Source organism: Vanessa atalanta, chromosome W, assembly GCF_905147765.1.
Source record: "Vanessa atalanta chromosome W, ilVanAtal1.2, whole genome shotgun sequence".
Taxonomy (NCBI): Eukaryota; Metazoa; Arthropoda; class Insecta; order Lepidoptera; family Nymphalidae; genus Vanessa; species Vanessa atalanta.
The window spans coordinates 8,138,080-8,165,115 of NC_061901.1; the positions used below are offsets into that span (position 1 = coordinate 8,138,080).

The 27,036-nt window shown below is 38.7% G+C and overlaps 1 protein-coding gene across 1 annotated transcript; it reads left to right on the forward strand.

Moving 5' to 3' along the window:
• The first annotated feature begins 3,713 nt into the window (after positions 1-3,713).
• LOC125075647 (putative nuclease HARBI1) lies at positions 3,714-5,137 on the forward strand. Its single transcript, XM_047687355.1, has 5 exons — positions 3,714-3,836; positions 4,102-4,292; positions 4,363-4,495; positions 4,571-4,712; positions 4,791-5,137. The coding sequence occupies exons 1-5, from the start codon at positions 3,714-3,716 to the stop codon at positions 5,135-5,137; spliced, it is 936 nt and encodes a 311-aa protein (XP_047543311.1).
• The last annotated feature ends 21,899 nt before the right edge of the window (positions 5,138-27,036 follow it).

Genomic DNA, 27,036 nt, shown 5'->3' on the forward strand with positions numbered 1-27,036 from the left:
ATTGTTTTTTAATTTTTTCCACATCTAGATAATTAGGGGTTTGGTCCTGTTCAGCTATTGTAGAAATGTCTAGTATTGGTTGTGTTTGTGGTGATATATGTGGGTGGTTGTTGTTTTCTGCGGATGCCGTATTTTGTGGTATAGTCAAGTGTTGTGAAGTATTTTCAAGATGGTTACGACGCAAACGAAGATCGTTTGATATTTCTTCACGGATTTCTTTAAGTTTTTGATCACTAATCATTTTGTTATTTAAAATAACTCTAAGCTGATCTGATATTCGCTGTTCACTTACTTCTGATAATTCCGGGTGTTCTGCGATTACCGCTTGATGAAGGGGTTGACGGTAAGCTGATCTATTTGCTTCTAATTCTGTAATTGTGTAGTAGTTTCTAATAATGGTTTCATTATACTCAGTGGTCCATCTTCTTCTCTGCTTTATACCTTGTTGGTGGCTATTGTGTATTTGCATGCTTAAATTAGTTTGAATATTTTGTGTTCTATCTTGGTTGTTGGTTTGTTGTAGGCTCTCTGTTACTTCTTCTTTTATTTGTTCTAATATTTCTTGAGAAAGTAATTTATTTCTGACTATAGCTCGGCATTGGTCACCTAGTCTCTGTCTAGATGCCTGCATCTGAGGAAATTTTAGTGAAAATTCGTGGTGTAGATGAGCAAGGTATATTTTACTGGTGTTCAATTTTGTAGCAATGAGGTACGTGCGCCAGATGAATTTATTCATTTCGTCTGACCATCTTTTACGCGCACGATTTGTACCTGTGGCGGGTGCAGGTTCAATAGCATGTGCCTCCTGCACAACATCCACAGACATAGGTGAAATTGTGTTTGATCTTGATGAAACCTGGTATGAAAGTTGAGATGAACTAGGTGATTCATATGAGTTGAAGGGTGAAGGTGAAGCTGAAATTATATCGTTAAGCATATCGGAATCCTTTTCGTGTTCTGCTTGGGTCATATGCTGGGGGCGAGTCGAAGGGGTATTTGTTTCGTTGCCCAAGGGATCGGCTGTAGCTTCTACGTTGTGAGTCCGCCTGTTCAACTCACAGCGACCGGCTGTAACATTTTTGTTGATGAGTGCCCGCCTGCTCAGCTCCTCACCACCGATGGTTCGCATGCTGTAGCATCCAGCATCGGCTCCAGATGCGCCCCGGCGAACCCCGGGAAGCGGCCGTAAATTGTATTCTTTTTTACTCATCTCCATTTGGGTTTTGGGTTTGGGACCGTTAGTTGTGAAGGGCATAGCCAAGGTATTAGCGGTTATTAAATTTATGTATCTCCTGTTTCGTTTATTAACAGGGTATATATGGTTTAGTTCTTGATGACCATTCGTCCCTTCCCTTAAGCCCCCCCACCACGGCAAGGTGGTCCCATGGGGGGGTTATTATTATTATTATTATTATTATTATAAAATCATTACACAACATCCATCTTTTCTGGTGAAGCGATTGCGATTTTGGAAGCCATCCTTTTCCCACTCCCACTTCCATGACCTCAGAAATACGGTAATTCTGACAGATTCTTTGAGTTGTTTGTTGGCAATTAAGGAAAATCCGTTTCGTAGTAGGCGAAAATTTTTTATCATCTTTAAGATCAGGGAGGCATTGTTTTCCTGTCATCAAAAAGGGCTGGAAATATCGCTTGTCTGGATACCAAGCTACTCTGGTATATCCGATAATTTATTTTTATTTATTTATTTATTAATTTTCGAAACACCATCGGCATAAATAATTAAGAAACAAAATATTTAAGAAAAAGTAAGAAATACATTCTTGTACGGTGTGATACACCACTACAGGCGTTTACATTTTACACATCAAATAACAAAATAATAACAAAACATTACACTCTTACATTAATAAATCTTTAAAATAACAACAAAAATATGAAAGATATGAAGTAACAAAAAGGAAACCAAAACAATAATAAATTACTCCAAATTAAAAGAAATAAAAGCAAAAACTAAAAAAATACAAAATCTTGACACAAATTGAGCAAACAGTCTAATTTTTTCTTAAAACTATTGCTGTTATGGCTAAATATATCAATCTCATGAGAAGTGATATTATTGTAACGACTCATATATCGGATAATAGGCGAAAACTTTCCTACATTTGTACGGAATCTAGGAATAGCGAAGGTGTTTTGTATTGGGTGACGCGGAATCGTTCTTGGGACATTTATATAGATTTGTGAAAGTAATTTTTGCGAGTCTATTGAACCATGGATTAATTTATGCAGAAACATTAAGTCATGATTGCACCTACGTTTCTCCAATGTGGCAAGTTTGAAGTGTTTCAGTCGTGTATTATAGTCTGCGCGATATGGACAGCTTCTATCTTTATATGCCAAAAACTTTGTAAATCCTTTTTGAATTCTTTCAAGGCGATTAATGTGAATTTTATAAGATGGATTCCATGCAGGTGAAGCATATTCAATAATACTACGGCTTAGTGAAAAATATAAAGTTAGAATGGCATTTACGTTTTTAAAATCATGACATGTTCTTTTAATAAATCCTATCATTTTCAAGCATTTTTTTACGATTGTATCTATGTGATCTTTTAATTGAATTCTTTTATCTATAATTACACCTAAATCTCGTAACTTTTCAACTTCGGATATTAATTGATTATCTATGTAGTAAGTTGATGGTATGAAGTTTTTCTTTTTTTTACTAAATTTGATATGCTGACATTTATTAATGATGCAGCAGACTCGTTCGCTAGAGCTGCTATAACAACTGGCTCTCTTGAACATTTTAAAAATTCATCTCAGGACTTGTGTGCTCTAGCGAAAACTTATCTAGATAAATCCTGAAACTCTATTTGGAAAGTTTCATCAAAATCTAAAGGTAGATTTTACGCATCTCTACAACCAGATATTCCAAGGCGACCTCGGTTTTCTCTTCACAGGCAAGCTAATCGTTGGGTCACCACAACTATCTGCCGACTACGCCTTGGACATGCATGTACTCCCATACATATTTGTAAAATTAGAGTCAGAGATCACTTTTTGTGTGAATGTGGCCTAGACGAAGATTCTTTATCCCATATACTGTTTTCTTGCCCCAAACTCCTCCATCCCTTATATGACGTTCTCCCTCCTAAAGCTCCTCGCCCTATTAATGTTCAATGTTTGTTAATGTTTGTGTTCAGTCGGGCCGTCATCGGTGGTCACGGCGAACGCGATGTCCTAATGTACCTCCATAGGGTGGTCGCGTACATAACAAGCGTAATAACATTAAGTTGTAAATATTTTTGTGTTTGTTCATATATGTTATCTTAATAATAATTTATGTTTATCTTATTATTTATTATTGTGTTGTTTTAGGTTATGGGCTAACAGAGACTCCTCTTCTATTATGCCTTCAAATTAAATTAAGCCTGTAATCTCGACCGCACCGATCAATCTCCATCGTGTCTTCTCCATCGCACGTGACATTGGCGAAATAATCTGTGCCCTCTTGGCATAAATAAAAGCCAAAACTAAAAAAAAAAAAAAACTCAATAGTTAACGCTAAAAAAATGGCGTCTTATTTGGTGATCGACAAGTGTTTTGTTTGTTAACCTTATTTTTTTCTATTATTACCTTTTAAAACGCATACTTTAAATATGTTGTGGTGTGCTCATAATGAAGAAGTGTGGCATAGGCGGCAAAAAAGAGACAAAAATCGTCAGTGCATGGAAAACATACGCGAAATGTCGGCAACATTATTTGTGCAGCAATTTCGGCTAGACAAAACAACCTTTGAAGCTCTTTGTCGTGAACTCCGACACAAGACTTCGTTAAAAGGAACCAAAGAGATTCCCCTCAATGTTAAGGTAAGTGCTTAATAATCTTATTGATAATTTATTTATTTATTAAGGACACACCACATGTCATAATAAAAACATATTCAGAATTAACATAAAGTGTGTGACTCTTCAAGACAGCCACAACAGTTATTTACGTTACAGTTATATAATAATAACATAAACAATATTTTTACAACAATAAAAATTACTCACAATAGAATATTGTATTTGATATTTATTTTTTAACGTAACTATGATAAATTTCATTTCCTGAATTGTTGTGTGATTGTAGGTATTGTGCACTCTTAGTTTCCTAGCAACAGGATCCTATCAGCGAATTGTTGGGGTTTCTCAGCATCTTGCCCAACGGACAGCTAGTCGGTGCATAAGACAAGTCATTGATGCTTTGAACCACTCTGCTATCATGGAAAAATGGATCAAGTTTCCGAAAACACGACAAGACAGAGCATTTATAAAACAAGAGTGAGCATTTAAAGTAACAATATTTAATTTATGAAATAAATTTAATAAACATAACATTTTAATTTACGAGGTTCCAAAGAAGATTTGGCCTGCCTGGTGTAATTGGGTGCATAGACTGCACCCATATAGCTTTGGTAAAGCCCAACCATGAAGAGCATCTTTTTTATAATAGAAAAGGATATCATTCCTTAAATGTTCAAATAGTAGATATAATTATTATTTATATTGTACGGCATGTTAGAGTGAGATATCAGTCTTAATAGAGGTTTTATTTTCAGATTTGTGATAGTAATCTTTTAATTTTAAATGTAAATGCAAAGTTTGGTGGAGCTACACATGATTCACATATATGGTCTTCTAGTAGAGTTGAATTATATATGCGTAAACTTCATCAAAATAATGAGCAAGTATGGCTCTTAGGTAGGTATTTATAATAATAATAAGATCTAATCTAAAAGAGTTTAATTGTGACTAACCAAATTTTAAAATAATTTTCAGGTGACTCTGGATATCCACAACGTCCTTGGCTTATGACACCTATCCTCAATGCAGTTGAAGGTTCTAGGGAAGACCAATACACTCGATTGCATGTGCAAGCCCATAACTGCATTGAGCGATGTTTTGGATTACTCAAAGCAAGGTGGAGATGTTTGCTTAGTGACAGAGTTCTTCACTATCATCCTCATGTAGCTAGCAAAATTACAATGCCATGTTGTGTATTACACAATATAGCTTTGCAAGCTGGGCTGCCACCACCACAACCACTTCCTGCTGCACATGACAATGGGGATAATACAATGATGCAAGATCCCACATCCACTGTGTTTGTAGCCAGAGTGAAGTAATCCAAGGAAGAGCCATGCTGAGTTGTTTATTGAATAGGATATAGTAAGATTATTTTAAGCTTTAATATGAATCTATTTTACATTTCTTAATTATAAATTAAACTTTTATACTCTATACAAATTTATCTTCTGTAAATATTAATAAGTTGATTGTATTGTGAACAAGTCTAGGTAATTTTACTTTAAATGTAATTTATTTAATAATAAAACAGATTTATTATTACAACAAAATTTTTATATAACACTTACATTTATAATCAAATAAAAGACGTTAAAATATAATATAATATAAATAATTTAGTATTATTGTGTAGGTAAGAACAAAAAAAGAACATTTAGGTAAAATCAGGTTTCTTAAATGCTACAACAAAATTAAAGTAATCAAAATAAAATTATTCTTATTTAAGTAGACTTTTGAAACATTATATTACAAAACTATATTAAGTGGCTACCACCGGTTCTACACAGAAGAACTGGCAAGAACCTCAATAGTTACATTTTTCAAACATTTAAAATACAAACGAATATGAATGTATGAATCAACAAAATTAAAAATAGCTGTAGAATTTTATTATACAAACGGATACTTTGCACCAAGGATTTACTAGCTTTGCGGAGTCAAAAACTTAAAAAAAAAACTAATACTGTAGGCAATTTGAAATGTACGTAAGCCACAGCTGAGATCATTATTACTACATTGATATTTTAATAATAATAATAATAATAATAATTCATTTATTTGCCAGAATATGGTACATAATATAGATGGTCATTTATAATGATTCTCATATTCTACCGATTTATCGGTGTGCAAATATTAAACATGCATTAATGATATTGAATTAAATACAATTAATTAAATCAAATTACAATTAATAAAAATGTCATTCAATAATAATAAAAGAATTGAGAATAGGTATACACGATTAAAGATAAAATGTCAAACACAATATGTATATTATATATTTATGGGATAATATCTGTTGAAGGCAGTGATGATGGTCTCAACTGTGGTAAAATTTCTATTAAATTGACTACTGTATTAGCTAAACTGTTTAAAATTTCGTTTTGCTTTTCTTGGACCTCAATTCTTTTAGACTCTAGTTTTAATCTTTCCAACTCCCTTTGATGGTAATTTTTTTCACGGTCTGCCTCAAGTTGGAGCCGGCATTTCTCAACAGCCACACACTCACTTGTGGCTCGTTCAAAGGATGTTTGAACCCGGCGTGTGCGCGCTCGGAGGAGCCTATGGCGCCGCGGAGTTGAGGTGGGCGAAGCTGAAGGCGACGGATTTGCCTGATGTCGCTGCCGTTAAGTAGCACGCCGTGACGTGGAAGCGGCAGGTGTCGTCGCTGACGGCACCGGCGAGGACGTAGTGCCGGGCGGCGGCGTTAGCACTGGTGGTGGATGTTGTTGTGATGAGGTGGCAGTAAAGGCTGATGTTGTTGCTAATAAAATAAAAAACTATATTTTAAATTGGGCACAAATAAATTTATTCAGGCAAAACATTCTATCTTTAAAAATAATTTCATCCGTGGCTGTGGTAGAAATTTGGGGTGGACAGACCGTACAATTAGAATCTCTGGTCGGGGATGGTTCAGTGTTTCTCACTGATGGTTGAGCCTGAAAATATGAACAACTTGATAATTTTTATTTTAAGAAGAAAATACACTAATAAGCCAAGACCCCAAGCAAAAAAAAAAAACTAGCATAAAAGCCTCTCTCTATAATTCCCAACAACAGCAGTCAAACCCATTATACACAACACCCTCTCTTCTGAAGCAGTGAGAGTTTGTCTGCTGCTTGGACCACCACCAGTACCAGAAGCCTCACGACGTATTGCTAAAGCTTTTTTCTTAGTTTTAGCTTTCCAGTCTGCCCACACCTGGACATTATTTGTTAATTTTTGTCATTAATATTTTCATCAATTATTTTATAATTTTTGAAATAAGCTGATTGATAATAATGAAGTGAATGAATGATAATTATAGAAAACTATAAAATAATATTTTTAGGGGGGTTTTATTAGAACCATACTTTTTTCCACTTGTCCCTTGGTTTTACTACTCCTCCACCTATGGAGTTTAATAACCCTTCTCATTGCTGCCACAGTCGGTCAGCTTTAATTCGGCCTTGTGGCCCTTGCTGGGGTCTCGTTATATCGCCATAGCTAGAAGAAGTTAAAACTATTTCAGAGAAACAAAGGGTCTATTGATTAAGTAAAGAATCAAACACAATTATTGTTTGTTTCGTAAGTGGTTGTAGGAGCCCTAACGGGACTTCGGTGTAATAAACTTGGACTGTATTGTAATAATTTATTCGCGTATTAAAATTGCACGCAAGGATGATAAAATGTCCGCCTAGTTGGCTGTCGCTCGCTGAGTGACCGATGAATCGCGGCGCACGCGCAACGGGCCGCGAGCCCGCGCCCCGTGCCCCGCGCCTCTCTCGTCGTCGGCATATGTGAAGCGCCGACATACTCCCCGGGTTGAAGAGTGCTCTTCAATCTTGATCAGGAAGGGGGCAGATGTTATTGAAAGCGCGAGGAATTGTTCCTCTCTTCGTTTTGATTTCTGCTACCCGCGTGACTCCGTCTACGCCGGGAAAAGTCTGTGTGACCCGACCCAGGGACCAGAGCAGCGGTGGTGTTGTTTTGTCCTTGATTAGGACTAAAGACCCTGGTTTCACCTCCCCTTGGATTCTCCTCCATCGGTCCAGTCGAGTGATGTCGGCTTCAGTCACCCGAGAGCACGGTACTGATAAGAGTGATCGTCCAATTGCAAAATGAGAGGGAGTTAGTGCCAAAAATTCATTAGGGTCTAAAGAGAGAGGTGTTAGAGGACGCGAATTTAGAATCGCTTCTATTTGAGTTAGACACGTAGTCATCTCCTCAAATGTGAAATGGGTTAGAGAAAGTAATATTTTTAAATGATGCTTGCATGATTTGACTGCTGCTTCTGCTAAAGAGTTGAAATGAGGACTATAAGCAGGTGTGAAAATGAAATCGATACCCTCTTGTGCTATCTCACATGCAACATTCGATGATTGAATAAATTTCTGTATTTCATTGGATGCGCCTACGAAATTCGTGCCGTTATCAGATGTTATCGTCCGCGGTTTGCCTCGACGCGCTATGAAACGATGTAGCGCGGCCATATAAGCATCAGTGCTAAGATCAGAGACGAGCTCCAAGTGCACTGCTTTTACTGCTGAGCAAACAAAGATGCACATATAAGATTTTATAAGTTTGCAACCGCGGCCTTTACGATCGGCTATCAATACTGGCCCCGCGTAATCTACATAACAGTTGAGAAATGGAAATTCCAGATTAGTTCGAGCACTAGGTGAATGACCCATTAGAGGCTGTACATTTTGTGCTCTATTTTTGAAACATGTGAGGCATTTATTTACGATAAGTCTAGATAAGTTTCTGCCACCTAGAGGCCAATAACTTTGTCTTATATGTGACAATAATAATTGTGGGCCGGCATGTAAAAGTTTTAAATGTTGCATATGAAATAAAAGTTTAGTAAAAATATGCTTACTACAAATTACAATGGGATGTTTTATGTTAAAATCGTAGGGGGAGTTGTCAAGCCTCCCGCCCACGCGAATGAGATTATGATTGTCAATGAATGGAGTCAAAGGAAGCAATCTACTTTTGCGTGGCAATTTCTGACCAGATTTTAAAAGATTATACTCTTCAGGAAACATTTCAAGTTGACAGTGATGTATAATAGTATTTATTGAATTTTGTATTTCTGTTGCAGAAAGATTGCCATGCATTTTATTTTTATGTTTTAAGTTATAAATAAATCTTTGTATATATGTAAAAATTTTGTAAATTTTATTTAGGCTAGAATATTTTTCTAATAAGCACTTAATGATTGATGAATGCGTGATTGCGTCTGAATGATAAACGTATGAATGATTGCGACAATTACTAATGAAATGAGTAACTACTTCCGGCAAACCGTGTTTCTCTGTGTTTGGCATTTTCGGCCACTCCTTTTCACCATGAAGTAAAAAAGAAGGACCGGACCACCACAGAGGTGTATCGTTTATTACGTCGGCACTGAGGCCACGGGAAACAAAAACCGCCGGGTTGTCCTTCGACGGTACGTAGCTCCAGGAGTGACCAGATGTGATTTCCAAAATCTCATTGACTCTGTTTTTAACAAAAGGTTTTAATTGATTAGAAGGAGTTGAAAGCCATCCTAGAACTATAGTAGAGTCACACCAAAAGCTACATCTATGAATGGGTATGGTAAGCGATTCCTGAACCTTAGTTCACAGCCTTGCACCTAACAAAGCTCCGCCAAGTTCAAGCCTCGGTATGGTCGTCGGTTTGACAGGTATTCGGTTTCTAGAGACTAGAAACTGTACATTTGTAGAGCCATTATCACTACTTGATCGAATATACAGACATGCCCCGTACGCCTTTTCCGATGCATCTGTGAAGACATGAATTTCGTGTTTAATAGAGTCTTGACACAAAATCCATCGTGGTATTTTTAAATTATTTAATGATATCAAAGTGTTTTCAAATGTCGACCAAAGATTTTTAAGCTCGTGTGATATTTCGTCATCCCAATCATATTTATTTATCCAAAGTCTCTGCATAATGATTTTTGCTTGAACGACACAAGGTCCTACTAGACCCAGTGGATCGAATATTTTACTAATTACAGAAAGAACATGACGTTTAGTGATTTTAGTTTTTGGCGTTATATTAATAGTATATGTAAGGGAATCTGAATCACAAACTCAATTAAGACCTAGAGTTTTAGCCTGACAAGAATTCGGATCTTGATCAAAGAAATGTAGAGTATTTTGTGATTCGATTTTACTATTAGTAACATGTCTAAGAATTTCTGGATTATTTGATCTCCATTTACGTAAATTAAATTTAGCTGATGATAGAACCGATTGTACTTTTTTTGAAATTTCGATAGTCTCGCTTATGGTATTCCCTCCACTCAAATAGTCGTCTACGTAAAAATCACGACGAATAGCGCTTTGAACACGATAGTCGTCAAGGTTATCAGCTAGACTTGTGAGACACTTTGTGGCTAAATAGGGGGCAGAGGCCATAAGTGACCGTATTTAATGTGTAGGTCTTAAGAGGTTCTGAAGAATTAAAACGAAAAATAATTTTTTGGAGAGGTCGTTGAACTGGATTTAATTCAATCGCCCTATACATCTTTTCAACGTCACCTGAAACCACGTACCTATGCTGACGAAAACGTGTTAAAATTGAAAACAGGTCGTCTTGAACTACTGGTCCGACCATCTGTATGTCGTTAAGAGACACGCCCGAACTGGTAGAGGCTGATGCGTCGAATACTCCATGGTGGGGAATAAAATATTGAAATTTAGAGATTTCAGGTACTGAAGTAGAGTGCGAGTCTAAAGTCATATGACCTAAGTTTTCATATTCTCGCATAAATTCAATATAATGCTTTTTAAAAATAGGGTCACGCCTAAATCGCCTTTCAAGGGATAAAAACCTATTTTTAGCATGTAAATAAGATTGACCTAAATTACTAGGGTCACCCTTTAAAGGCATGGTGACTACAAATCCACCATCATTGTTACGAACAGTGGTTTGCTTAAAAATTTGCTCACATGCTCTTTCTTCTAGAGAATATGAATGTTTTGAAGAAACGTTGTCAAGCTCCCAGAATTGAGTAAGGTCGGAAGTGACATTAGTGTGATGGCAAAAATGATTAAAAATAGATTTTTGTTTAGATTGGTGGGGAATACTACCTGATACTAGCCATCCGAATCTAGTTTCGTGTAATTTAGGTAAGTTTTTCCCTAAATCTATATAATTTTTACTTAATACCTCCCAACACTTCAGCCCCTACCAGGATATCTACGGCCGACGGAACGTTGAAGTTCGGGTCCGCTAGTTTAAAACCTGAAGGAATAGAGACGTGGTTGATGTGTACGAAAGACGACGGTAACACTTTTGTAATTTCAGGCAAGATATGACACTCTATATCTACAGTATAGGCACAGCATAAAGACTCTATTAGGAGGTGACAAGACTGTGTACTAGTAGAAATACGATTATTAATGCCTGTTAGCCTGAAGAATGTCTGCGTAACAAAGTTCGCCGTGCTACCGTTGTCCAGCAGTAGACGTGCAGTGTACTTTTTACCCGACGCGCCGATCACGTTCACCAGAGCTGTGGACAGTAATACATGCGCAGAAGTAGCAAGCTGCAAGCAATTGGCCGAAAGTGCAACATTTGACGTAGCAGGGTGCAGAGAAGAAGGCAATGAATTGACAGCTTTGAAGTCATTCGAATTTAAATGCAAAAGCGTATTATGTTTTATTTTACAATATTTGCAATGTGATAGTTTGCATTGCTTAGCAGAATGGCCTAACCGTAAGCAATTAAGACAAACATCATAATCATTTGCCTATTGTATGCGACTTTCAATAGATAAACTTCGAAATGAATCACATTTGTATAAAGCATGTGCTCGGGAGCAAAGCGGACATTTATTAAAATTATTATTAGATTTTTTAGGTATTTGAGTAGTTTTATTTGGAACAAATTTATTTGAATGATTATTATTTAAAGCAACAATAATATTATTTTGAGAAAGATTAATATTTGATTCGACGGATTCCAACCAATCTGCCTTTTTGTTTAAAAAGGAACAAAATTGTGCTAGAGTGAGATCATCTTTTAAAGTATTGTTTCTATGTTCTTCCCAATCCCGACTAGTTTTTAAATCTAATTTTTTAGACATTATATAAATGAGTAAAGTATCCCAATATTGAGTGGGCTGATTTAATGTTGTTAATGCCCTAACATTTTTATTAATCGTATCAACTAGATTTCTAATTGAAACACTAGACTCATTTGTTATTGACTCGACATCAAAAAGGGCCTGTATGTGGTTATTGACGAGAATGCGATTATTATTGTATCGTTCGCATAAAAGATCCCATGCAATATTGTAATGATCCTCTTTAAAATCAATATTTTTAATAATTAAAGCTGCATTACCCTGGAGTGAAGCTCGTAGGTAATGGAATTTATTGATATCATTAATGGTAGTATTATTGTGAATTAAAGATGTAAAAGTATCGCGAAATTCTAGCCAGCATTGATAGGTCCCGTCGAAATGCGGTAAATCTATTTTAGGCAAACGAATAAAATTCCTTGAATTGGAAATATGTGCACCTGAGTCAGCATCTTTGAAGCCCGCCTCAGATCCAGCACTGTTGGACGAAGCACCGAGCAGGCTGTGCGTGAGTGCCACCAGATCGAAATACTGACGGTCGAAGTCCTCACGCTCAGTAAACGTAGACTCGGCATCCTCGGAAAGTAGTTCAATCGTATACATTTTCAAATTTACGAAAACGTTCCATGAGGTCAAGACGTTGTAACTCTGATAATTCGGGACTGCTTTTTATTAACATTAAATAATTATTAAATATTGTTAATTTAGACTTTATTGAACTACGTTTTATAATAAGGGTTTTTAAATTATCAGACATCTTAAAAGTTTTTATATTGCAATGTGAAAAAAAAAAGAGTCATAAAAAAATAAAATCAAACAAAGGAATCGTAATGAATGCATATAAAAAATGCAGCACCTGTTTGCGTAGACGAACGGGTTCTATTCAAAGCGATAAGACTTGACCGGTTTAAAGGTTAACACGTGTCAAGTGCGTGCGTACTTATTATTATAAAACAATTAAATAATGCATCAATGAAGTAATTAAGCATATATTACTTGATTAACTAGAAGATGAAAATTAATTATGGAGAAATATTTAAAAAATAAAAATTTCGGCAAAAAGAAGTTTTCAAGAGGGAAAGTTGGAAATAAGTAATTGGATGGACTCACTCAAATACAGAATTATACTCCCTGACATCAGCTTCTTAAGACGACGAAGGCTGCCACGTAGATGACGGAGACGACTTCTTGTCCTTTATCCTTGGGCGCGGTCAATGTACACCACGCGACGTCAACGACCGTTGCGTTGCAATTGTAATGCGACGGAAGTATGCAGGTTTTTCGCTTCGAAGGACCAGAAAATGTAGGAGCCCTAACGGGACTTCAGTGTAATAAACTTGGACTGTATTGTAATAATTTATTCGCGTATTAAAATTGCACGCAAGGACGATAAAATGTCCGCCTAGTTGGCTGTCGCTCGCTGAGTGACCGATGAATCGCGGCGCACGCGCAACGGGCCGCGAGCCCGCGCCCCGTGCCCCGCGCCTCTCTCGTCGTCTGCATATGTGAAGCGCCGACAGTGGTAATATTAGTTCCTATCGCGTATCGCGTCATTGTTTATGTTTTAAACTTCCAAGTGCTTCAGTATGATAGATTTTCAAATAACAAAGGAATATACGAAACAACTAATTTATTTACGAAATAACTAATAATTTTACGTACCTTTCCATAAATTCTAGTAAAGTTGCAAACTGTTCTGGGCTTGCTCGAGATTTATATTCCATTCTATAAAAGTTATCACATCATTCAAGGTATCGGTCATACTAAAGCAGGATAATAAAATAAATTTTCGAGTCACAAGTAATGTTTAAATTTACATTCGGCACTGTGATATTGTTATAAACCAATTACAAGGAGAATGTATACCCACCCTATTTAATTTACTTATTTTTTAACACTTCAAATAAATATTCTTCAAACTTCTATTCAAAACAAGAGTTGATCCCGCGCTCAAAGTACACAACTGCGACTTTGACGTTGGTTTGACGTTTGTAAGATCGCTCACCATAGACTAAAGTGTAGGTTTTTTCTAAGTTCATTGTAGAATGAGCGATCGAATGTCCCCTCTCCATATCAAATTGGGGTTGATTAAACAATTTGTAAAATCGCTGCAAATAGATGGAGACTGTTTCAAATATTTATTTACAAAATTCCCGAAGCTGTCAAAAGTAAAGTTGAAAGAGAGTTTTCACCGGCCCCGATATAAGAAAACTTTTAATTGACCCTTAATTTGTGGAAACTATGAATGAAGAGGAAAAAGAAGCTTGGGTATCGTTCAAGGACGTAGTGCGAAAGTTTTTGGGAAATACTAAGGATTCTAAGTATAAAACTATTGATTAACGGATGCTACCAGCATACGAAGGTCAAGGCTGCAAGATGAGCTTGAAGGTCCATTTTTCACACTCTCACATAGAATATTTTCCTGAAAACCTGGGAGGTTACAGTGAAGAGCAGGGGGAGCGATTTCACCAGAATGTCCGTGATAGCGAGAGAAGGTACCAAGAGCTCGGCTGCTTAAGCGAGAAACTGAAGATGAAAATCTGAAAAGGACTCTTCAAAGTATCAAGCAAAAGAAGAAGAGCTTTCATAAAGAACATGAATAAGTATATGTATAAAAATAATGTTTCGTTTGCTTTAAAAATAAATACTTATTGTTTGAAAATTTTGATTAAAGGAGTGCTTTAACCAATTTTTTGTGTTTGAATTTGCAAAAAATCCTTATGTGATAGAAAAAAATGGCCATCACTTTTGAAATCAGCGCACTTTAAAACATATAATTCGGTAAAAATATCTCATGCAGCTGACAAAAAAAATTTTTTCGCAGACCTGTGTAATCGTAAGGTTTACAGTACGCTTATTATGTTCTAAAGGTAAGGTTGCGCCCCTGAAAACCATCAGTATTCCACGATTAGAACTTCTAGGGGCCCTGGTGAGTGCACGACTATATGATTTGGTTTCAAATTCACTTAATTTAAATTTTAATCATATAATGTTTTGGTCAGACTCCACAATTGTATTGGGTTGGCTGCGCATGCCGCCAAGGTTATTAAAAACTTTTGTTCAAAATAGGACCACAGCAATTCACGATTTGACGAAAGGGCTTCCGTGGTGTCACGTAAGCGGGAAAGAAAATACATCTGATCTTGTTTCGCGTAGGGTCGCATGTTTAGAAGAGCTCGCTTCTTCGAAGTTGTGGTGGAAAGGACTAGCATTCCTTCACGACAGCGAATTTGACTCTAGAAACATGCTATTTCACACACACGAGGAATAGTCAGGTGAATTGCCTGAAACTAAAGGCCCAAATATAACCGCGCTTATGGCCAGCGAAAGCTTTGAGGAAGGAACCATTATTGAATTTGAACCATTATTGAGTTTTTACATAATACGCACAATAAACTAAGAAGGCGAATAGGTATTCTCACCGTCGATGAGCTGAGAGAAGCCGCCAAATTGTTGACTAGGCTGTCTCAATTAGAGTCCTTTCCAGCTGAGTACAAATTAATAGTCAACAACAACGCCCTGAGTAGCAAACATCAATTAAATAAATTAAGTTTATTTATTGACGACGATAAAATTCTACGAGTCGGTGGTAGACTAGAATATTCTTCAGAATTCGATTACAATAAAAAGCATCCAATGTTACTTTCAGGGAAACATCACTTTACTCTTCTTCTTTTCCGACATGAACACGAAACATTATTACACGCTACGCCCCAAGCGCTTCTATTTCACATTCGCGAATTTTGGTGGCCACTTGCAGGTAGAAATCTTGCTAGAAAAGTAGTTCACGATTGCGTTACATGTAAACGCCTAAAAGGTCAAACACTTACTCCTCTTATGGGTAACTTGCCTAGTGAAAGAATCACACCTACTTTTCCGTTTTATCGTTGTGGTGTTGACCCAGTGCTCATTTTAAATAAAAAAGGTAAAGGTGCTAAAACTACTAAGTCGTATATTTGTATATTTATTTGTTTAGTTACGCGCGCTGTTAATTTGGAGCTGGTTAGTGACCTTACTACTAAAGCCTACATGCTTACGTTAAATCGTTTCATTGCACGTAGATCTAAACCCGCTGAAATTATGTCTGACAATGGTCGAAATTTCGTAGAGCTCATGAATGATTCCGTGAAATTTTTAGAACGATGTGGCTCTGAAATTATTGATTATGCTAATCAGCAACAAATAAAATTTACATTTATTGTACCATACGCTGCTCGTTTTGGAGGATTGTGGGAGGCAGGAGTGCGATCGTGTAAGTACCATCTACGTCGCGCTGTGGGCAACGCCCATCTTACTTACGAGGACTTCAGCACTATTTTAACTCAAGTAGAAGCCGTCCTAAACTCCCATCCTCTCTCTCCAATGTCAACCGACTCCAACGACCTACTTCCTCTCAGTCCTGCTCACTTTCCGGTTTGCCGACCGCTTACAGCGCCTGCCTGCAGCAATATGATAGATACGCCTATACACAAACTGGACCGGTATCAGCGCGTCGAACAAATCAGGCAACATTTTTGGATTCGCTGGGCTAAGAAATATGTTTCTGAGCTCCAGACGAAGTGGAGACAAAATTCAAAGGATCTCAAACCCAACACGATGGTTATCATTAAAGAAGACAATTTCCCTCCTTTAAAGTGGCATCTTGGACTAGTCATCAAAAGCATTCCTAGGAAGGATGATATTTCGCGAGTAGCTGCTATAAGAACTGCTTCAGGAATAGTGAGACGTTCTTACACGAAAATCTGTCCATTAGTTGATCCCGACGTAAATCAAAATAGTGGCGATCCAGTTGGAAGCTAAGAGTTCCAAGGCTGGGGATGTGTTTAAGCGTAAACTCAACTTCAAGCATTTACAAAACGCAAACTGACGTCAACAACTGCGATTGGTCCTTCTACGTTTTTCTAAAATCATTAATTGTAACGATTATTACGATACGAACCATCTCAGAAGTAAAGCGTATACTATTTTTTAATTCGCTTTTTTATTTTCAACTCCGAGCGTTAACATACTGCAATCCAGCGGGCCCTGCTCCGTGCTCGATCAGAGAGAGTGCGACTCTGATGTCGCGTTTATGTATAGATGTCTTGAGGCTGTGCTCTAGGATGGTCTTTTCTGAACAACCCGCCGCTCGGCCGATGAATCTGCCGATAACGTCGTTACCATCGTCCGTGTAATAGACATAGGTGTAAGTATGTCTAGTGATTGCCACAACTGCGTGAGGAACACTTTCGTGTATACGGAGCCTCACATTCTTCGACTGGACTATGATAACGTCGCCGTAGGTCTGTCTCTGAGATTCGTGGATGGTCATGGTGTAAGTATGTCTAGTGATTGCCACAACTGCGTGAGGAACACTTTCGTGTATACGGAGCCTCACATTCTTCGACTGGACTATGATAACGTCGCCGTAGGTCTGTCTCTGAGATTCGTGGATGGTCATGACGCTTGACTCTTCACCTTTTCCGTGTCCCTGGTCCATCAGGAGTTTCTTTTCCTCCTGCGTATGGGCCAGATATAGGGTTTTGGTTTGGTCGGATGGTATGTTGGCATCAGTGAATCTCTCCATTTTGAGGGAGTGGACGATGGGGCTAGCAGAGTAGATGCTACGGTAGGCCTCGCTAATGGTGTATGCGACGTCCAGGGGGTTTCGGAGCGTACAGGATAACTCACGGGTGATGTTTGTTGTCAGGCTTGGTCGGCAGTACCTCATTTCGAACAGATTTTCTCTGTCGATATAAGGCAACTGGTATATATGTCCAATGAGGACCACCTCGCTAGCTCCGGACAGCTGTGCCACCATTACTATGGCTCCGAAGTGGTTCATGAGGGCTTCATCGAACGTAAGACAGTTAAATTTTATGCTCTCGTTGAACCCGTTCACTAGCTCGAATGCCATAGTTCGTACCCTTGATTTAGCTTTTTCGCCAAATCGGTGTGTAAGTTATTCTTTCAGGTCTTTGGCGGCTTTGATTGTGGAGGTGACTACCACTTCTTTGTCCTCATCGAAATTCCTGACAATGCGAGTCGTCTTTTCGCACCCTGGTACCCTGTTTATCCACGACATCTGTGGCAGTTCCCAACCCACGTGTGGTGCGTCGACGCCCGGACCTTCTGAGATGGACTTTGCCATCGGGAGTATCCTGTCGTCTAGAATTACTCTCGTATATCTGGCCACTATAACCACTGGGTGGTTGTAGTGGCCAGATAACTAGACAAATTTATCACTGTACGAGTATCATTCGAGTTTTTAGAGTTAAAGCCAGTTGGTTTTTGCCGTTTTACTAGTCGCTCGAATTTTCGCTCTTTCTTGAACGCACTCGACTCACGAAAACGTTGAGCCTATTGGTAAGTGATACGATCACAAAAATTAAAATCTTCCGTTGTCAATGACGCACTGCACTCAAGATGTAAACGATACAACTCACTCCGACGTTTATCGATTTCAAATCGGGTGTTTCGTATAGTTTTACGCAACACACAGCTACACGGGATCATAAGTTACTGCGGCAGTACAGGGTTGAAAGACAACCAGCATTAATGCCATATGTTAAAGGAGTGACAGATAAGATAGCTAGAGTCCTGAGCAAATATGCGGTGTGACTATCTTCACTCCTTTCAAGAAGATAGGGCAAATGTTGCGTTCACCTAAAGATAGCTTTCCCTTGGAAAAACCCGGAGTTTATAAAATCGATTGTAGTTGTGGTAAATCCTATGTTGGACAGACGAAGCGAAAGGTATCTTGTCGTATCAACGAACATATCAAGGCGGTAAAAAACAATGATATCAAGAAATCAGCCATCGCGGAACATCTTCTGGAAGCCGGGCCGAACCATTGGATCGAGTTTCATAATGCTCAGATACTCGTGACAGAACGCCATTATTTACCCCGACTGGTACGAGAAGCCATTGAAATTACTAAATATAGTAATTTCAATAGGGAAGATGGGTTTCAACTGTCGAAAGTATGGAATCCAGTGTTAAAGTTATGCAAACCCTTGAATTATAATATAAAAATTCGCGAATCGATACGGTGAGTTTCGTTTGTAAAACATGGGATCGAGTTTCGAGTGCAAATAAAACATATAGAAAGGGTGAAAGTGACAGTGGTAGTGGTAATCAGTGTTTACGCAGCAAACGTACGAGAAAGGAGGTAGTCCGATATGGACACTTCTAATGCCGTCAACATCTACCCGCAAATGTCAGTCTCGTGAACAAGACATTCGTAGATAATGTCGAAATATCGAGCTCCAACAAATAAAAATAAAAAACATGGTAAATATCCCGTTTTAAATACTGTTAGTAATAAAAATAATCATGTTAATTTAAAATCTTATACAGATTTTAACCTGTTTGAATGTCAACTTGGAGGATGCCCTTAAGCGAGTTTGTACTGGTCGAAAGAATGTTGTTATTTGTGGAGATTTTAACATTGAAATTTTAGTGCAATCTTCCTTAAGTACAAGGTTCATAAATTTATTTCGGTCCTTCAATCTAAATAATATGTTTACTGAACCTACAAGAATATCAGCAACTTCTGCAACCTGTATAGATAACGTGTTTTGTAATTGTGAGGCCGTTAATAAGGAAATCTTATCAAACCTAACATCGGATCACTGTGGCCAAATGGTGTTAATAGGTATAAAAGAAAAACAAAAGAAACGGAAAATCACTTGTAAGCCAATTACTTTCAAAGGCTTAATTATCTTCAATAACGCTATACAATGTAACCTTCGAAATTTGAATTGAAGCGCAAACGATCCCAACTTTTTATATAATTCACATATTATAATATTTCAGTTAAAATCTTTTTATCTAAACGATCAAAAGAGTTCTCAGACTGGGCCACTACCGGTATCTATGTATATAAGTCGAAATAAATTATATGAGCTATATGAACTTAAGAAATATAATCGTAATTATAAATGTCTCAATTTTGTTAAAAAATATTCCAAGTTATTTAAACAAGTTTGTCAAACAGCTCGTCCGTTGCATATTAAAAGTAGAATCTTAAAATCTAAAAATAAAATGAAAACTACTTGGGATATTATAAGATCGGAGACAGAATGAATGAAGTTTGATGCAGGGCAATTAACCCTTAATATAAAAGGGAATATTGTAGGTGAAGATTTAGATGTGGCCAACCAATTCGAAGAATATTTCTTTAATATTCCTTTGAATAATACTAAAGGACTTAATGCGTCAACCAATCAAGCCTTAGACTTACTTAAGTGTTGTTCCCCAGAATGAGTTAGAATTTTCTTTTTAGAGTATAACTCCGTACGATGTATTAAAATAATTTAATTCGTGTATAGTAACAATATCCTTAAATCATTTCAGTCGGGTTTTCGGCCCGGTCATAGTACTACTACGGCTGTTCTGAAGGTCACGGAGGATGTTCGGAATGGTATGGAAAATAGAATGGTCACCATTTTAGTCTTAATCGACTTCTCTAATGCTTTTAACATGGTTGACCATGATATTGTCCTTGCTATACTCGAGCATTTCAAGTTTTCGCCATTAGTTTTGGAGTGGTTCTCATCATATATATACTGGAATACGGAAGCGTTGTTTAGAGGCCACATTATGCAACACACTGCCTAAGACTTGAGAGGACGTTTTCTTTATCATCTTACTTTCTCGTTAGGTAAAGGGAAAATGCTTCCTTCTTACAAAAAAAGATTGGAATTTTTCAAAATTTTTTCACTAAGTGATCGGAGGGATTTGTTGGATTTAAAATTTCTATATAAAACACTTAACAACAACTATGATAACTCGTTTTTGATATCAAAAATTAAATTGAATGTTCCCATTAGATTTCCACGTAAACCAATAACACCATTAGTAAGACCTTTCCGCAAAACTGTTTTAGGAAGCAATTCACCTGTATCTCGCTTGTATAAAATTTTGAATGAGCACAGTGCTGTTTTAGACCCTTTTGGAGACTCATCAAACAAGTTTCACAAAAAAATATTGTCAAAATTGTCAGCGAACTAATTTATTTTGTTTATATTTGTATGTTATTATTTTACTATTATTGTTAATTCTTGTCATTTTTAACCTTGATTTACTAACAATTAATTATTTGTAAGTTTATCATCTGCAACTTTATCTTTGCAAGTGGTATTCACCTTGATAGGTAATGCATTTAGTTTTAAGTTGTATTAAAATTGTATACCTTTGTACGTGTTGATGTATTTACCACTGGTGAATCTTAAATTAATAAATAAAAATAAATAAATAAAAAATAAATATCTTCGCGGCCGCCAGCAAGCAGTTAGATTGGATCAATCGCTCTCCGATTGGTTTGACCTTCATACTGGCGTACCACAAGGTGGCAATTTAAATCTCCTCACAACTTACATCAACTGTTCTTATCATTTTTACGCCGACGACTTGCAGCTCTACTGTCAAACCAAGTTGGATAACATAAATGATGCTGTTGCAACTATTAATAATAACCTAGCGAGTGTAAATATTTGGTCTCAAAAATTCGGTATAAGGGTTAACCCATCAAAATGTCAGGCGATCGTTATTGGGAGCTCTCGCCTTATCACCAATCTGAACCTTACATCTTTACCGCTCATTTTGTTTAATGACATCAATATTCCTTACCGCAATCATGTAAAGACCTCGCTCTACATATTGATTCCACATTCAGTTGGTCTGTGCATATCTCTGATATTAGTCGCTCAGTTACAGCCACGTTAAGGTGTCTGAATCGACTTCAAAATTTCCTTCCCATCAAGACTAAGATTATACTTGTGCACGCTTTGGTCTTTCCCATAATTGATTATGCAGACGTATGTTATTACGATCTCAACGAAAATCAACTCGATAAACTTGATCGTCTCCTAAATAACTCTTTGCGTTTCATTTTCTGTCTTCGTAAGTTCGACCATATCTCTCTGTATCGTGATAAACTAAAATGGTTTACAATTCGACAACGTAGAGACTTCCGATTACTTTCATCTCTTTTCTCTATTCTCTTTGATCCTCTCTCTCCCGATTATATGAAAGGCAAATTCAAATTTCATTGTGATAACCACAACCAATTTGTGATAACCAAAACCACTTCTTTTGTATTTTGCCAGTATTAAGTAAAATTTTTGAAAAAATTATTCTTATTCAATTGTTGTTATACTTTAACTCGAATAAGCTATTGCATTCTCAACAGTTCGGTTCTACTAAAGGTCGCTTGACTACTGATGTGGGTATAGCATTTGTTGAGCACATTTATGATGCGTGGGAGAAGTCACAAAATGCTATTGGTGTTTTTTATGACTTATCAAAAGCTTTCGATTGCGTTAGGTATGATATTCTTCTAGAAAAACTTAAATATCATGGAATCAAGGGCCCTACTAAGTACTGCTAGACTAGATTATTTTAGTAATTTTCACAGTCTTATGTCATATGGAATGTTGTTATGGGTAATGCAGCAGATATTTAAATATTATTTATTCTGCAGAATAAAGCTATTCGAACTATTTACAATATTAGCTCTAGGACATCATTACGCGAAAAATTTAAAGAAATAGGTGTATTAACGGCTGCTTCACAATATATTTATGATAATATAATGTTTATACAGAAGAATATACAAAAGTATTCAATAAAAGCTGATATAACTTGTAACCCCTACTTTCCGTTTGCATACGGTACAGAGAATGTTTTCGGGCAATGGTATACGCATTATATATGCGTATACCATTGCCCGAAAACATAAGATAGGGAAATGTAATCAATTTACTATTTACGAAATTAAAAAAGTTTATTAAGACTAAATTAATAAATAAGTCTTATTATTCATTAAATGAGTACTTTTTAGAAAACAAAACGCCTGGATTTAGGCTCGAGTTCCATCACAGGACACAATTTTTCTGTAAAAAAACAGCACTGTAAATCTGTTTATTTGAAAAGAGCAACTATGCGTGTTTCTTCTCTCTGGAGGCCGCTTTCCGAAACGGTGGTAGTTTTTTAATATCGACGATTCAAAAACGCTTCAAAAACGGAACATTCCCCGTGATAAATTCTGTAGAAGATGCAGAGCGATCCAACATCTCTACGCAAAGCCAAAGGATCAAACAGATCTAAAAGGGCTTGATCGTCGATAATTCGAGCCGCTCTACGTTGGATACGGTCAAATGGAAGGAGCTGGTACTGGGGAGCACCCGCCCAGAGGTGAGTGCAGTATTCCTTGTGAGGCCGAATTTGCGCCTTGTCAGTCTTAACAGTCTTAGACGATGGGCTAATCAGCTGGTACTCCTCTAGGTACCGCAGAAGCTGGCAGTTTATAATCAGCTTTCTCCTTCGCTGTATGAGCCAATGACTCACCATCCTTTTGCAGAGATGGTAAGGAAGGCTGACAGAAATTTCCTAAGACAGCCTTGGCGAGAGACCAGAACGCACGTGTTTCTGAAGGGAGGCGCACCAGTCTCACGCCAATTCTGCCAATGTACTCCGTCTTCGCCTTAACAATCACGTTTTTAAAGGACCTAGAGGCAGAGTTATATTCCTTTCTGAACGCGCTGGTATTTACATCACGAGACGCCGATGCGCCAGCCCACTTTGACGCTTAGTAGTGTTCCCATTTTCGGCGTGAAGCCGTTTTGCAGAAACGACCAAACCAGGGCTGGGACTTGCCACCGATGGGGACCGCAGAATACGGAATGAATAGTTCCATACCCTGAAGTAGCACATCGACGATAGAGTCAGCAACAGCGCTCGGATCATCCGGCAAAAAACAAACCTGCCCCCATGGGTAGGAAGCAAAAAGGACCGCAGCCCATCCCAATCTGCTGACCTGTAGTGCCACACTCGGCGGCAGCCCACGAAACGAGGTCGTGAGTACCGCGCAACCGGCACTGTACTTTGGACGAGACAGTGGTCCGACGAGCCCAGAGGGGGATCGACGATAACCTGGTTGCCATCCGGATGGGAATTCAGTAGAAGGTCCAACAGGGAAGGTGTATGATCCTCCATGTCTGGTATTCGCGTTGGCGAGGGGACTAGTTGTGTCAAATCATATGCTAAAGCGAAGTCGAAAACAGATCTACCCACATGATCGGTAGTGCGCGATCCAAGCCATTCGGCATGGTGGGCATTAAAATCGCCAAGAATTACGATCTCTGCGGATGGGATCTGCTGCAACACGGAATCTGTAGCCATTTGGACGAACTCAACCAGTCGGTCGGTTTCGGCATTACCGCTATGGGACCTATAAAGGCACGCGTAGATTCGCGGATGGTCGTCGCAGTCTACACGCAACCAGATAAACGATAGGTCCTGCCCTTCAAGGCTGCCGAGGCGTCGAGAGCAGATATCATCTCTGACGTTAACGCACACCCCAGCTCGTGGTACAAAGGAATGTTCCAATTTGTACCCGGGGTAAGAGAGAAAAGTCGTATCGGCAGGAGAAGATACCTGGGTCTCGGTAAGAAACAGCAAGGCCGGCTTCGCCGTCTCAAGGTGAAAGTGAACGGCGTTCAAGTTTGAGTTAAGTCCCATTATGTTGCAGAAGTCCACGGTGATATGATGCCTGCTCCGCTTGCCCCGAACAGTGGCGAGCGCAAAATTGCCCCCCCCCAGAATTCGGAGGGCAGCCTGGGCATCCCTGTGTACGTCCTGAGCATGGATGCCCAGAGAGGGATTCTCCACCGCAGTCGCTGATGGTACCTTCCTGGGGTAATAAAACCAAATTCTACACAACCATTATGTTTTTGGGGGGAGGGGGATCGGGCCTCCGGGACTTTCACATACCAGATGAAACGCAATAGCATAGCTACCACTTCACGCCTATTTTAAATGAGAGAGTGGTACTTCCCCGGGCGTGCCGGCCCATTGGGCTGCCACCCGAAAGTATGCAGTATGGCACTACTACTATAAACTCTGAGACAGCTTATAATAACGCAAGCAGAGAACACAAAAACCTGTCCAGGACATCAAAAAAACAGGAGCGAGGGTTGACAGAGTCCGGAAGGCTAGAGATCAGAAGGTTGTAATAAGATGTGCGTCCAAGGAAGACATGACATTAATAAAGAGTCGTGTCCAAACTGACAAACACTTAAACATTAGGGAGTCTGCAAATCAGAACCCCCTCGTTTGCGTGCGAGGCGTCCTAGCATGCTTTGCCAACGACGAAATAATAAAACATATAAAATCGCAGAACAAACACCTTCTGCACGGCGTTGGCGAGGCAGACCTAATAATGAAGGTCCGCTGTACAAAGCGAGCTGGGAACCCGCACGAATGCCATCCAGTCCTCGAGTTGTCTTCTGAAGTGTGGAGGCGGTTAACGCAATCCGGGAAGATTTACGTCCGATTCAGCAGATGCTCGGTGGAGGACCAGTCTCCCCGCAGCCAATGCGCCAAGCTTGGTTTCAGTCATACTACGAAACAATGTTGAGCTACAAAGGATACCTGTAGCTACTGCAGCGGCTAGCATATAGGCAAGGACCGTTCTACCAGGACAAAGGCAGAAGCTCCACGCTGTATAAACTGCACACGAGCAAAAAAGGACAGCTTGGAACTGGCGCACACGGCCTACAGCCCTGAGTGCCAAGAAAAACAAAAGTGGGACCATATAACGAGATCCAGAGTCCAGTTCTCCTAAAAGCTCCATTGAAATTAACACACCGGTCCCACTTCAAAGTCCTAATGAAACAGCGGGCAGGATCTTGTTTATACAAGCCAACCTGCAACGCTTGAAACTAGCCACAGCTGAACTACTAAAAACAGTTCAGGAAAAAGGGATCAGCGTCGCACTTATCCAAGAACAATATGTAGGACGGGCAGGTGAGATGAAACACTATCCCGGCACGAAAATTATCCAGTGCACCCTGAACCGCTAAAAGCCCGTCAAAGCCGCTGTAATCGTTTTCGGTGAGAAGCTTGAGGTCATCCATGATCCGCAGATCGTTACAGAAAATGATGCGGCAGTATTCCTGCAGGCGGGACAGCTGAGGCTAGGTTTAATTTCGGTCTATACGCATATATAATGCGTATACCATTGCCCGAAAACATAAGATAGGGAAATGTAATCAATTTACTATTTACGAAATTAAAAAAGTTTATTAAGACTAAATTAATAAATAAGTCTTATTATTCATTAAATGAGTACTTTTTAGAAAACAAAACGCCTGGATTTAGGCTCGAGTTCCATCACAGGACACAATTTTTCTGTAAAAAAACAGCACTGTAAATCTGTTTATTTGAAAAGAGCAACTATGCGTGTTTCTTCTCTCTGGAGGCCGCTTTCCGAAACGGTGGTAGTTTTTTAATATCGACGATTCAAAAACGCTTCGTTGTGAAGTTTGCTTTAATTAAATTGATTTGATTTGATTTGATAGCATGTCGTCCCGTCTTCTCGAGGTCTTCCTTATCACTCTGTAGACATCGTCCCAGACGCTTTGTCGGTCCTGGGTCGAGCAAAACTCCTTCCAGCTTTGAGTAGTTGCTTTGCACGCTTTCCTCATGTAATTTTCCCTCGCCTGTACGTACTCTTCCACTGTGAGTTGTTTCCTACTGGGTGCAGCATTACGTATTCGGTGGTTTTTCCGAAGCACATCCTTTTTAAGGTCTTTAGGACGGCTGACCACCATGGTGGTCTAGGATTGCCTTTTCACGGTTTTAGTTTCGGAATCGTGTCTTCACACGACTCGTGGATAATCGATGTATAGAGAATAGATTTTTTGAGTGGCTGCCCTAATTTGGGTTAAGTAGGGGTGCAAGTCATTGTCCCTCTCGAAGTAGACCGAAATTAAACCTAGCCTCAGCTGTCCCGCCTGCAGGAATACTGCCGCATCATTTTCTGTAACGATCTGCGGATCATGGATGACCTCAAGCTTCTCACCGAAAACGATTACAGCGGCTTTGACGGGCTTTTAGCGGTTCAGGGTGCACTGGATAATTTTCGTGCCGGGATAGTGTTTCATCTCACCTGCCCGTCCTACATATTGTTCTTGGATAAGTGCGACGCTGATCCCTTTTTCCTGAACTGTTTTTAGTAGTTCAGCTGTGGCTAGTTTCAAGCGTTGCAGGTTGGCTTGTATAAACAAGATCCTGCCCGCTGTTTCATTAGGACTTTGAAGTGGGACCGGTGTGTTAATTTCAATGGAGCTTTTAGGAGAACTGGACTCT